Raw genomic sequence first — 14,900 nt, forward strand, 5'->3', positions numbered from 1 at the left:
TATTAATCCTAGATTTCTTAACATCAGTTGTGCTCTCATGTGTGAGTTGAAGTTTGTCCCACATTTCCTTGGCATTTGTACACTTTGAGACTCTAAAATATTCATATATTCCTAGGGCATAAGTAATGATGTTTTTGACTTTAAGATTATATTGAACTCTTATTCTATCTTCTTCAGACCATTGATCTCTAGGTTTTTCTGTTGTTGTGCTTCCATCTACTATGGTGGGTACATAAGGTCCTATTTCTATGGCTTCCCAAATGTTTAAATCTATTGCTTCAATGAAGATTTGCATACGGATTTTCCAATAGTGGTAACCCTTTCCATTAAATATAGGAGGCCTATTGATGGAATTTCCTTCTGGGAATAAGAAATTTGCTGAGGCCATATTTCTTGAAGTTTCTAAACTTTCTACAAGAAACCTGCTCTGATACCACTTGTTGGACAAGTGATCTCAGAAATTTTAAGAAGGAGGGATTGAATTAAAATTTCGTTGACTATTCCTAATTGAAAATTTCCCTTAGATATTCCTTAGATTCAATTATTTCTTTAATTGTAAGTTACTCGAATAACAAATAAAGAGAAGTAAACTTAAAGAAATATAAACACAATAGAAAGTAAAAGAGATTAAGGAAAAAAAGAATGTAAAATCGGATTTATACTGGTTCGGCCACAACCTGTGCCTACGTCCAGTCCCCAAGCCGCTTGAGATTTCCACTATCCTTGTAAAATCCTTTACAAGCAATGAACCATAAAGGAATCCCCTCCTTTGTGTTCAGTGATTACAAACAAGAAGTTATTCCCACTTCTTGCAATGAACCCCAAGGAACGTTGGTTCCTTGTGTCCAGTGATAACAATCAAGAAGTTATACCCACTTCTTGCAATGAACTCAAAAGACATTGGTCTTTTGTGTCCAGTGATCAACCAAGAAGCAAATTCTGCTTCTTGCAATGAACCCAAGGAACGTTGGTCCCTTGTGTTTAGTGTTCAACCAAGAAGACTTTCTCTTGAAAACAGTCACCAAGAGTAGGTCTCTTGAAAAGCTCTTCGTAAGAATGGAGGAGAGGAAGAAAATAGAATAGCACAAGTTTTTGCCCAATGAACTTTTCTTGACAAAGCAAGTGTTTGAACAAAAACTCTTAAAAAGATGTTGAGAATGATTAAGTATTAAATCAGTTTGGAAATTCGTGTCATGGTCACATATTTATAGCCACTTGATGGCTCTTGAAGAAACCATGTTAAAAGTTGTGATTATTGACAATTTCTTCAAAACTAGTCACTTTAAAAGTTGTGACTCTCTTCAAAACTAGTCACTTTAAAAGTTGTGACTCTTGGCAAATTCTTCAAAAACCAGTCACTTTAAAAATTATGACTCTTGACAATTTATTTTTCAAAACCAATCACTGGTAATCGATTACCATTATAGTGTAATCGATTACACATCAACAGTTGTGACTCTTCATGTTTAGATTTGAAAACCAACGTTTAGAAACACTGATAATCGATTACAAATGTTATGTAATCGATTACACAAGTTTGAAAATGTTTTATCACAAGTTGTGACTCTTGAAATTTGAAATTCAACATTTAAAAACATTGGTAATGGATTACATGCCCATGGTAATCACTTACTACTTTGTAAAACAGTTATAAAACTGTTTTGGGCTTCTGGTAATCGATTACTGCCTTATGGTAATCGATTACCGGAGAGTAAAAACTCTGGTAAAAGATTTTTCTTTGAAATTTTTTCTGGACAAATTGTGCTATTCAATATTTTCTTTGAAAAATTCTTTTTATACTTATCTTGATGTTCTTGCATATCTTGAGTCTTTTCTTAAATCTTCGTGATTTCTTGAATCTTTTCTTGATTCTTTAATCTTGTTTGAATTGATCTTTAATAATCTTTGGCATCATCAAAATAATCTTGGAAGCTTTGCTTCTACAACATGTTCTCTGCCTCTAGTGAAGGGCTCTCTGGGAGACATTCAACTCTTATTTTCTTTCAGTTGCATCGATTATGATGCTCTCATAAATACACACCTTAGTTTAAATCACAATGAATAAAAAAAATCATTTTTTAAAAGAATAGGAAAAAGAGTTGCACGTACCTCAATGGATTTTCCAACTTCATGACTTCATCTACCCCATATTTTATATGCTGCAGTTGTATCTCCCATAGTCGATGACTGACTCTTCATGTGTGCCACTGAAATTAATTATAATCAATCAATTAAAATTTCAATGCATTTTCATCGACAAATCGAGAAAGAATAAGATCATCAAATTTCACTTTCAGTTCGAAATTCGATTAGTGTTATGCGCATTTGACAAAATAGAAGAATCAAACATAACTAAATTAGGATAACAAAGAGACAGGGTCTGATTAGAGTTGACAAAGGAAAGGAAAAGGAAGATTCTATTTTGAATTTTGAGACATATTCCAGTATTTTATAGTTTTTCATTTTCTTTAATTTGATTAGATTCGTTTAAGGTTCTCCATTCTAAAGTCAAACCTACAATATATCATCTCAACAATGGTAGTTTTTGTCAACATAAAATTGAAATATAGGGGCTAACAGTTAGTTCTTCCACTTTTCATTTGTCTGAAAAAGAAAAATGAAAGATCAAGGACAAATAAGCATTGTACAATGCATATACCTTGTTTCTTTTGAAAACCTTCAAAATATCTTTGGACGAATTCACTCAATATTAAACAATTTTATTACACAATAAAGAGAATTCCAAAGAAAGTGAAGCAAAAGAGAATTAGTTATTACACTAAAACATTCTATCCTCCCAAAATATGAACTGAATATGAAAAAAATTCACGAAATGAGAATGAATTGAATTTGAAAAAATTCAGAAAGAAAAAGACAAAAGGTTAAAAGCAAAAATAAGACCATCACTTACTGTTCAAGTTTGAAAAAAAAAAGCGAGAAATTTATGATTAGAGAAAGATAAAATAAAATAGCGGTTGGAATGAAATTTCACATAAGTGAGACAGAGGTAATAGTTGAATTTTATGAGAGTTAGAAAAGATGAAATAATAAAAATCAAAATAATTTTAAATGTAATCATACTAATGAGAATCAAAAGATACGAGAGTATGCACGTACTAAACATGAGAAGATAAGGAGTATGTAAATTATTCAGTATCATTTCAACAAATTGAAAGTTACAAATTTAGGGTTCGCTCATATGAAATAATATATATAATTCTCATTATATTTGAGGATAAATGTGTAAAAAAGAAAGTGGAGAGCAAAGAAAAAAAAAAGTGGAGACTAAAGAAAAGGTAACCCTTTATTATAGAACATGCCCGCTTCCGAGAGCGACCCACTTGTAAATTCCCAATTATTCAGCTGAATTTTAACTTCAATTGGTAGATTACGATTTCCCCCACCTGAAACCCTACCCATTTCTAGATGACCCACTTGTAAATTCCCAATTTTGTTGCTGAATTTCATCTGTGATTGGTAGTTTCATTTCATCTTCGCCACCAATTTCCAGGAGAAAATGGCAGAACTCGATCTGTCCAAGAAAGTAGCCGATAGGTATCTCAAGCGTGAAGTCCTTGGTGAGGGTACATACGGTGTCGTTTACAAAGCCATCGATACCCAGGTAACCTTTTCTAATGTTAACTTGATTAAAGAAAAATATGAAAAAAAGAGAACAGTTATGAACAAAATTATGGGGATTTTTTAGTGCAAAAATGTGTTTTTTTTAATAATGTTTTTTCTGGATTGTGAGAAATTGGTCCGAATGAAGTTTGGAACTTGGAAGAGAAGTTTGAATCTATTATAGTGAAGACGGGATTAAGGAAATCTGTGAATAAGAGGAAAACAACTCTTCATATAAAGCCTTGCAGTAATTTGTGGGAATGGTGTCATTTGATTTGCATTTGAAGTTGTTTAAACACGGGTTTAGTACTAAAGCTATGCATTGTTGTTGTTATAACTTGCAATTTTACTATTTGATTGAATTATGTATGGAGATATGATTGCACGTGTTTTCATGGTTTTTTCTTTCTAATATTGACGATAGTAGTACAATATCATCATCATCATCATCATCTTGTGGTCCTTATAAAGATGTATTCATTGCATGGACAGACAGGGCAGACGGTTGCAATTAAGAAGATCCGGCTTGGCAAGCAGAAAGAAGGGGTCAATTTTACGGCTCTCAGAGAAATTAAACTACTTAAAGAGCTCAAAGATCCAAACATTATTGAGTTGATTGATGCCTTTCCACATAAAGGGAATTTGCATCTTGTGTTTGAGTTCATGGAGACAGACCTCGAAGCTGTTATACGGGACAGGAATATTGTTCTTTCACCTGGTGATATAAAATCTTACCTTCAGATGACATTAAAGGGCCTTGCTATTTGCCACAAGAAATGGGTGTTGCATAGGTAGATTATGTTGCTTATTTGGTCATTACAAAGACATTGCTTGCTTTTAGTTCTGAGCTCAGAAGTTTTATTGTGTATTTTCAGGGATATGAAGCCAAATAACTTGTTGATAGGATCCAATGGACAGCTGAAACTTGCAGATTTTGGTTTAGCACGGGTATTTGGAAGCCCGGATCGCAGGTTCACTCATCAGGTTTGCTTCTTTATGCATAAATATCTTGTGAATCCTTTGGGTATGCTGGACTTGGCACTTACAATTAGAGGACTTTGGAAATGAACTGGTTTCTTTTTGTTAATCTCAGCATTGAGTAAACTTTGAATTGAAATAAAAACTCAAATCTCCTGTTAATTATTCTGTTTTCTTCTGATTCCTCTGTAATAAAATTAGCAAACTTTTCTAAAATTTTGGATGGTTAGAATTTGCAAAACTGGTCAGGGATGTACCCTAGATATTTTATAATCAGGTGATTCAGGTTTGGTTTTGTATGATGCTTTAGTTTGAATTTATATGAAAACATAGGGTGTAAGTCAGCTGAGTTTACCATGAAATCTCTATTATTATTGCCTGGTTTTATCCCAATACATGGGCATGGGCATATGAAATGAGAAGTAGAAGTGTTTTAGATTTTGAATATGTTCTAGGATTGTGTTTCTCACTTTCTCTAGGATAATATGTATTGGATTGACTGAAGAATGGAGTACTATTTTGTTGCATCAGTAGCAGCCTACTGACGAATTTCTATGTTAAACAAAAGTGTTTCTTTTGAATCCCGTGTCTTCCTTTCAATATCATTTATATCCTCTAGATGTCAGCTTCTGTGTACTGTTGAATCTTAGCCATGTTTCATCCTCATGTTTGTAGCTTGCACTTTCTCTTAATTGATATGCACAGTTGACACTCAATACATGAATAGGTGTTTGCTCGGTGGTATAGAGCACCTGAGCTATTATTTGGCACCAAGCAGTATGGTCCTGGGGTAGATGTTTGGGCTGCAGCTTGTATATTTGCTGAACTTCTTCTTCGTCGACCCTTCCTGCAGGTAAAACAATATTGTCATGGCGATTAATGTTCATTTTTTATAGGTTAAATTAATAAGTAGTTCCCTAAACTACTTGGGAATTTTTCATTAGGTCCCTAAACTAAAAAGTTGTAATTGGGTCCTTGATCTTGTAAAATTATTATGATTGGGTCCTTGGAGTTAGTTTGTGAAACAGCTAGAAAATGACAATTTGTAGCTGTTTTAAAAACCTTAGCAACCCAATTAAAAAAAGTTACAAGATCAATGACCCAATTATAATTTTATTTATTTATTTGTGGACCTAATTAAAATTCTCAAATCTTTCAGGGTCCTGCTTGTTAACTGAACCTTTTTTATATAATTAAAATTCATAATAAATATCTTTGAATATAAATTATATTATTTACAATGAACGATTTAAATTGTGATGATTATTTTTATCTATTTATATTTTTTTAATTAAATAACTAATGAAATTTAATTTAGACATGGAAATAAAAGAGAGTAGATTGATAGATTGAAAGGGTGGGTTGTTAAGAAGATCAAGTATATAAAGATAAAAGGAGGGTAGTTTGAGTGGTTGAGAGAGAAATTTTGACTAATTGCAGAGGTAGTGTGTGAAATGCACATCAGAAAAGAAAAAAATATTGAGGGAGTGGGAAGATTGAAATCCTTGCTCTCTAAGTTGTGTATTCTCATTTATAATTTAAGAGTAGGTTATTTTTATGGTAAATGACAAAAGGTTGATGTTCTGGAGTAGATGGATTTTTTCTTAACATTTGACCATTTATTGCACATCTTAACTATTTACATTTTTTTGGGATGAGATTAACTATTTGACTTTATCTTTTAGTTCAAATTGCACTGTGAGTAATAAACCCTCAAAGCTGTTTTACTGAACTGGGGTTAGTTCAGAAGTTGTTGGCTATGGTGTTTATAGACATTTTTTACTGCTAATTTTTGCTTCCATGTAATTCCTGTTCTGATATTTTTGTATGTTGCTGTTTTACTTATAATTTCAAAGTGTGTATATGTCTTTTATTGATATAATTGATTTTATTCATTTGTTTCTCTATACTTAGGCGTGTCCTCCTTCTGTTAATTTCATGAGTTTGTTTGTCATTTGGTAGGGTTCAAGTGATATTGATCAATTAGGAAAGATTTTCGCAGCATTTGGAACTCCATCTGCTTCTCAGTGGCCTGATATGATTTTCCTTCCTGATTATGTTGAATATCAACATGTTCCTGCCCCACCTTTGCGCTCTTTATTTCCTATGGCAAGTGATGATGCTTTAGATTTGTTGTCAAAGATGTTTACTTATGATCCGAAGGCTAGAATTTCTGTACAGCAAGCACTAGAGCACAGGTATGTGTCTTAATCATTCTCTTAAGATAACAGTTTCTTTCCTTTCTTTTCCCCTGATTTTAAGCTCTCCACTTCCACTTTAGGTACTTCTCATCTGCACCTCTGCTCACAGATCCTGTTAAACTTCCAAGACCCGCTCCTAAGAAGGAATCTAAGGTTTCAGATGTAATTTCAAACGAAGGTCCTACTGTCTTGTCACCTCCAAGAAAGTCTAGGAGAGTAATGCCAGGGCGTGATGGGTCTGAAGGCAATTCTTTGCAAGGAGATAAGTTCGATGACAGTGTTGTTAGTGTCAGACAGGCAGCTGGTGATAATACGGGCAAGAATGAGCCAGCTCCAATGTCACTAGATTTTTCTCTTTTTGGATTAAAACCTCCAAATAGACCTATGATTACCAGGTAAACACATGTTGATCCTCCTATCATTTCAAAGTGGCTTAATAGTTTGTAATTTTGACTCTTTCAACTTAGAAAAGTAGATAGCAAGATTGCACTTTGGCTTGCATATTGAACCATTAACCTTTGAATAATATTATTGAGGTTGAAAGAAGATAATCAAGGCCCTATACTGTGTGCTTCTGTCTGTTAAATTCAGGAATCATGACTAATTTGTGAACTGGGTATAAAATTGGATCTACAAGTATAAAATTGCGCTAAATTTAAATGGTGGAGTTATGAATAATGCGAAAGCAACAATGCCATTAGTATTAGATACCTTCAGTGCTAAACTGTTTATGTGGAAATTTACACCTAACTTCGAAACCACATTGATTCAGCGTGACTAGGATTTTGGAGACCCAAATTGCTATTAGTTTAATTTAGGTGTTTAATATGCTTATTTTCTATGGAATTCGTCAAGTCTCATGAGAAGCCTTACAGGGGAAGGGAAATATAGCTTAAATTTCATCTTTTTTTTTTATAGAGTTGAATAATGCGTGTGCCAAATTTTTATTCTCTTAATTTCTACTTGTAAATGTTGTTTAATCAATTCCTTCTCTTTGTTCTGCAGTGCTGACAGATCACATTTAAAAAGAAAATTAGATCTAGAATTCTAGCAGCCAAAACGAATGTTCTATGATGGTTCCATCAGTAAGAGGGGTCTGATACATTTGAGAAAACACTGAATCAGCTTCGCTTGTATGCCATTCCTTATCTTTGTCTCTCTGCATGAAGCTCCTATGATTATGTAGATGTTTAAAGGAAGAAGTAGTAGTGACAACAGATTAGCATCTCACTTGAATAGTTCAGAGAGCTGAACGTAACTATCATAGATTAAAAAGAAATAATAACCATACTCTTTGGATCCCTTTGTTCTGATTCTTCTGAATTTTTGTTCTCCACATTCAGGAGAACTTGCATCCCCCCACGGAAGGCCTAGAGTGAGAGCATTTTCTTAAGCCCTCGCTGTATATCTGACACTTGAAAAAGTAGTGGTTGGGGGAACACTTGATTTTAACATTGATTTGTTATTGAACATAAAGAAAAGTTATTGTTTACACTTTAAGTGTATAATATGTATTTTCTTGGGGGTTTCAAATAGGTTGTGTACTGAGCAAAATGATTTGTGGACATTGTGGTTGATTTTGGCTGATTGCATGCAATTTCTGGCATGCCAAGTTTGTTCCATCTTGGTTTTATGTGAAAAACCTTGGGCTTAATTTTTGTTTAACAATCTAATGATTTTCAAATTCCACCGTTTGCTAATTTGCTTCTGAGATAACCTTTGGTCCTTTATAGTTCTCTTTCTAAAACATTGCTGATGTTTCTGTTCGGGTAAAATGATTTAGTATTTTAGATGGAGATGCTGTCATGCATGTTTGTGTGCAAATTCCTTTTCAATTTTTTCTTTCAAAAGTTGCTTCGTAAAGTAAGGAAAGGACAACAATTTGTTTCCATAAACATAAACACAAACACGCATGTCATTTAACTTGATCTCTGACATTAAGCTCAGCACCACAACCTTGGAAGCTCAAAGATGATATCTAATTGACATTTTTTTATACAAAAATAAATGAAAAAAACTTCAATTTCATCTCTAAAGTTTTACTATTTCTCCTAAATAGTCCCTAAAGTAAAAAAAAAATGCAAGTAACTCCTCAAGTATTAAAATCATGGTAAGTAGTATTTGAAGTATATTATATTAGTATTTGTGGATTTGCTTGTTCTTTTCTTTTTTCTTTCTATAGTGGAGATAGTCGCACCTAATGACAGATCACGACCATATTATTAAAAGCTTGGGGTAAGGATGGGTTTCGCTCGAGAGCCCGAAAATAATATTTCAAAGCTTTAGTATGTTTTCCGTTACTTGTGTGGATAAGGCCTATGTTATAAAGTATATAACTTCGATCATAGGGATCAATTTCCTGTCGCATAGCCTCATAATAATTCTGTAAAGCTTCCGCATAATTTCCTTCAGATTGAGCTGACATCCGTTACGGTCGTCATTCAGTTCAAAGAATCTCTGCTCCAGAATCGTACGTGAGATTTTCATCTCATACATATTCTCTAAATAAAAGTATTTGAAAGTATTAAAAATCTATCAAATTGAATGTTAGTAAAATATATAGATTTAGGAACTAGACCGATGGATATTCAACATTGAAAAGATTACTTGTATAATTTTATTATTTTAGGGACTATGTAAGAGAGAGAGTAATACCAAGTTTCTTGGGCAGTATTTAACCTAATTTTTAAAGTTTTTTCTTTAAAAGAAAAAAATTGTGTAAACATAATATGAAAATAGAGGTATATGGAAGTTAATTAAGAGTTTTTTATTCAAAAAGAAAAAACTAAAAAATGATACCATATGGTTACATCTTTAGAAGGTTGACGAGCTTTAAAGTGTTGTTTAATAGTGGAGCCATGACATGATTTACCAAAAAAATTATTTGATGAAATTTAGAGAATTTTGTAACTTGTGTTTTATTTGTTGTTTATTTAATGTGACTTACATTTTGTCCCCTTAGTAATGTAAGTGTCTTGAAAAATAGTCTATTGTTGGGTATTTTTTATATATAATATAAGAAAATTCAATAGAGAATTCCATTTTTTAAAGTATTTTGAACCTCTAGTAAAACAACAGTTTCAACATCATTTGAAAGATGAAATTTTGACTTCTAAACAAAATATAGTTCGTACTGAACCATTCAAACAAAATGACTAAGTCGCCGAATTAATCTATAAAATTGTGGTTTAGTGTCCCTTTAGTCTTTTGATTTAACGAGTATGTTAATATTTTGTTCCTTAAACATATGTTAATATTATTATTTAAATCGTATACTACAAGTATGTAACTTAGATTTCTTTTGAAATTTGTTAATTTTAGGAATTAAAATAACAGTGGATAACAATTCCAAGGATTAAATTCTATCATATATTTAACATATTGATTCTTTACCTTTGTAGGAAATAATAATTGGTAACTAAGTGAGGGGTATATTTTAGAGAAAAATAATAATAAACGATAATAGATCATTTAAAATTTAATAAAAAATCTGTCTTAATTTTTATATGTAAGGATATTTTTATTTGGTAATGGAGATACTCTAAGCATTTCATTAATTATATATCAATATTCCAACAAAAATACTTGTATGCATCAAAAATCCCAGGTTCGCGATTATATAAATTTAATTTTGTCCTTATTAAAATGTATCTATCTTATGTTCTTGACTGGAATATAATTCTTTTCTATAAAAGATATATGTTGCCATTGATAAAAGAAGTGTGTCCCTCACTTTAAAAGAAATCAAATCCCAATCATATAACTGAATACCAGCACGAATTACTGTTTTGTAGTGCATGTTAAGGAAAAAAATTTGGTTGTGCTACAAGTAACATTGGTGCTGAGTTTAGACTCCAAGGTAACTCACTCCTACACGTACTATAATAAAGGTTCTTCAACTTTCAAGCAGTAGTATTAACATTTTGGTTACCCTGAAGTGCCTCAACTTGGACTATACTGCCTCCTAATCTTGTTGCTGCCTTATTTGCCTGAACAATGAAGACATTATATTGCTGTTAGTATCCATAGTTGATAAATGATAACATAGCTACTGAGTTAAAGATAGGACAACTTACTTCTTTCTCCCATTTGGTGCGTAAGGTGACCACAAGAAAACACACCACTTGCACAATAAGTGCTAATACGATCCCTAAAAGTAACCCCATGCAATTATGAAGAATTAAGAAAATTACTATAACTTCAGTGCATGTTTGAATTAAAGTTTACAAACTGAATTAACAAAAGTATCTTAAATCTTGTTCTTCTAAAACTTAGTTTGCAAGAAAAATGTTACTCTTAGGCATACTTTTGAGGGATAATCAAATATGATCTCAAACTTTTGGATCCTCTCATTGAAAATAGAAACATACCCTCAGTTGAACAAGTTCAATGCCATGCAGGATAGCAACACACAACTGCCTTATCTCACTGGATTATGAGAGTTATACGATGCTATTAGTCTCTGTTAAAAACTACCTTTTTTAAGGATATTGTTGATTGTGAGATCTTTTTTAATAATAACAATATGGCTAGATTTTACCTGTCCTTTCGTGTGGAGGACACAAGCTGTCACAATTGCAAAAGGAACGCCCAAAAGATAATAAGATCCTAGATTAATTAATGCACCAAGTTTCTGCCTATCACATCCTCTGGCAACTCCTGTTTATAATCAAGGAATTAGCAAAGTTCACATAGACAATTTAACATCAAGGTTCCTCAATAAATGACTTAATAGGTAGTATTAGATTGCATTCTTACTGTGCAGTTGAACAAGTAGGGTATTTATAAATTGATTCAATTCAATGTAAACTATAAAAAACACAAATAAAAATATGAATAAATATAGATATTAAGAACCAATCTAATGATTTTGTTTAATACCTTGAAATGCTGTTTGAATTGAATCTATAAAGGCAGAGCTTGCAACAATTGGGATAATGGCAGTCACATATGTGGCCACTTCATGTATGTTGGTAAAAGCACGCCCCCAAACTTTGCGTACCAACATAAGGACAGCAAATTCCAAAATCCCCACTGCAGAGCCCAAAAACATGGTGACTTTAACCGCTAAATATGCAGCTTTTGCACTACCATCCCCTAATTCATTTGAGATCCTTATGCTGTTCAAGTGTAAACATGTAATGAGACTTGTTATGGTCAATAATAACCAGAAAAAGACATGCGACTGCAACATTATTATGATAAATTGGTAGTAGCATGCACACTTTTTTTAAGAGTTTATGTACTTTCACTTTGTCGGTGTAGATTTTACACTGGCAATCAATAAATAATTATGGGTAGGTATGACTTTACAAAAAAAAATTATGATAAACTTAATACATATGTTAGTTTGTGATTAAACTGACGGTAGAAGTCATTTTGCATAGATTATTTACTTTTTTTTAATCAGTTTTGGATACTAATGGGATATAAACATTAAACAATGCAATTCAGCCAGAAAGACTAACCTTCCAGCAACACTAACTCCAAATGGTACCATCCAAAATACACCGGTGGTGTTAAGGCTGGGGATGCCAAAAGTACAGTTGGTCATTAACAAGGGAAGAAAATGGGTTTTCAAATGAGAAAAATAAATATAATAGCATACGCTATATAATATCCAAAACAAATAGTAGCATGGCCTCTAAGGTATTAATTGAGAAACTAACCATATAGAAAGCACTGAAGTTTGCAATTTGGAATTAGGAAGAGCACCAGTCAAAAGCACAATAATTTCAAATGTTGATGCTTCTAAGCTGCAACATAGTGATACAATAGGAGTATAACAATTAGCATTTCTCAGCATCAGTCATTCACATTAAGACTCACTAGACAAATAAATAAGTTTTTCAAGTAATCTCTATGTGACAGTGTGAAAAACAATATTAATTAAATTAAAATAAATTTACATTTTAATCCCGAAAGTATACCCAGATGTTAAATTAACCCTTTATTTATTAGTGACGTCAAATTGAACGATGATTAAAGTGATTACTTTTGTGCTTCAAGAACTTGATTGATGACAAAAATATTAAGTGACTAATTGATTGTTGCACATATTTTTTTTTGCTTATTAATTTAATTTAGGCTTAAATATATTTTTATCTCCGATAAATACTTGTGTTTTATGTTTGATTCTTAATAATTTTTTCTTTCAGATTGAATATCTAATATTTAAATTTTTTTGTCTCAGATACTTGTCGTTAGTCAGAATCCGTTATCTACTTACCTAGTCGTTAATCAACCACACAAGCATGTCACACGTGATTTTTGTATGACCGAGATCAAACATAAGATTAAAAAAAAACAAAAATATAATCTTTTTTTTCACCTTTACCATTATGACCCTGAACCTGGTTGTCCTAATGGCCATGGTTGCCACCAACATCCTCTCCTTCTATCACCTTTCCTCCACCCTCCAACCCCCCAAACCACCCCACCAATCCCCGACCAACTCCTCTACCAGCTCCACACCATACGCGCCACCATCAATCACCTCACGCGTCTCCAGAACACCAACAACCCAACCAAAAAATCCATCATCCCCTCAGATTCGATTACTTGAACAAACAAAACCCAACAAAAAATGAAGTCATTTGGTTTTAGGTATGGCACCATCTCCTTCATCGTTCCCTTAACTGTCACCAAGTCTTTACTTCTGTCAGGCTCACAGATTGAACGTCAAGGCTAGATAAATTCGTTCAATTAGGGAAAAAGGAAGATTAATTACTAATTAATTACCTTTTTAGGTTTTTCTTTTGTTTTTTTCTCCTTAAGTTTCTTCAATTCAACCTTCTTTTCTGGTGTCTTTTTTCCCTGGAGTTGAGATGATGACATGTTTCTTCACTTTGTTTGACAATAGATCTACCTTAATGATCTCCACGCCTGCATCATGTTTTCGTCATTTTCTCAATTTCAAATCTCATGAACAAAAATTACTGCAATATAACCTTAGCCAGTGTTGATGAGAAGATGATTTTTGTTGAGGGTTGGAGAAAGGGAAGAGATAAAGCGCGTGGAGGTGACATAAGCTACCGACCGTGAGAACCTTGTGTCACTGCTTGTTTATGCATCCCGACATCGCTAGTGTCTATGTGCTTCAACACCTCGAACAGGAGGTTGTCATCGAACATGCTAGCCCTCCACGCGCTCCACATTGTCGTCGTATCTAATGCCTTCACCTTCTTCTTCATCTTCCTATCCTCTACATTGTCGCTGCTCACTGATGGTGGCAGTGGACGCTTCATCGTTGAGATCACCAAATGCGAATGCAAGCACCCTTTTGTTGTTTGGGTCTAGCGATTAGGTGCTTGGTGGAAAAAATTATTAGGGTCAAACGCAAAAAATAAATATTTATCAAATATCAAAAACATATTTTAGCCTTTAATTTATTAATAAAGTGTGAACTTAAGTAACATTTACTTTTTTTTTAATATGCTAGGATTACTCAGGGTCTCTGGACATCCAAATGGGCAACGACCTAGGGCCCACAACTAGAAGGGCTAAAAAAATAAAAATAAAATTATATATAGTTGTGTGGTTAAAAAAAATTCTATTTTGTGATTATGAAATACATTTTCTTGTTGTTTTTTTTTCTTTCCTTAAGTTGCATTCATAAATGTGTTAAAAAACCCAATAAGAACCTGTGATGACATTATGATAATAAATAGATTAAAATATTTTGTTTTTCAACAAGAACCACGAATAAAAAAAATCAGATTATAAAAGAATTTATTTTTATTTATATCATAAATTAAAATCCATCATTCTCTCAATTAAATATTTTTAATACTTTCTCTCTTTTTCTTTGAAAGTGCATGTTCTCTACCATTAGACTCTCAATCATCTAAAAGTAGTATCTATTTATCATTATGCACGCACATGCATGCACACACATATTGTAGTTTTCCTAACTGCCTATTCATTTTAAATAAAGAGAAAAAAATACATGATGATAATATTTTGCTGAAGAAAGCTTATGTAGAACTAATTTGAATAGAAAATATGATACATTTTTTTAAAAAAAAATTTGTTAAAATGATGTTATTCATTTATTGTAATGAAATATATAATTTTAATAAGATTATGTGTTTATTTCAT

The 14,900-nt window shown here is 32.5% G+C and overlaps 2 protein-coding genes across 2 annotated transcripts; one reads left to right on the forward strand and one right to left on the reverse strand.

Annotated features, from left to right (window-relative positions):
* The first annotated feature begins 3,255 nt into the window (after positions 1-3,255).
* Positions 3,256-8,487, forward strand: LOC114368791 (cyclin-dependent kinase D-3-like). The gene is made up of 7 exons (XM_028326048.1): positions 3,256-3,622; positions 4,114-4,412; positions 4,497-4,605; positions 5,327-5,452; positions 6,562-6,797; positions 6,881-7,195; positions 7,806-8,487. The coding sequence occupies exons 1-7, from the start codon at positions 3,518-3,520 to the stop codon at positions 7,849-7,851; spliced, it is 1,236 nt and encodes a 411-aa protein (XP_028181849.1). The 5' UTR covers positions 3,256-3,517; the 3' UTR covers positions 7,852-8,487.
* Positions 8,488-10,515: 2,028 nt separating this feature from the next.
* LOC114425857 (protein DETOXIFICATION 16-like) lies at positions 10,516-11,980 on the reverse strand. Its single transcript, XM_028392819.1, has 4 exons — positions 11,682-11,980; positions 11,341-11,459; positions 10,877-10,950; positions 10,516-10,789 (listed from the first exon to the last, which is right to left on the reverse strand). Exons 1-3 carry the CDS (start codon positions 11,851-11,853, stop codon positions 10,939-10,941), a joined length of 303 nt encoding a protein of 100 aa, XP_028248620.1. The 5' UTR covers positions 11,854-11,980; the 3' UTR covers positions 10,516-10,789; positions 10,877-10,938.
* Positions 11,981-14,900: the final 2,920 nt, after the last annotated feature.

Source organism: Glycine soja, chromosome 9 (genome assembly GCF_004193775.1).
Source record: "Glycine soja cultivar W05 chromosome 9, ASM419377v2, whole genome shotgun sequence".
Classification (NCBI taxonomy): Eukaryota; Viridiplantae; Streptophyta; class Magnoliopsida; order Fabales; family Fabaceae; genus Glycine; species Glycine soja.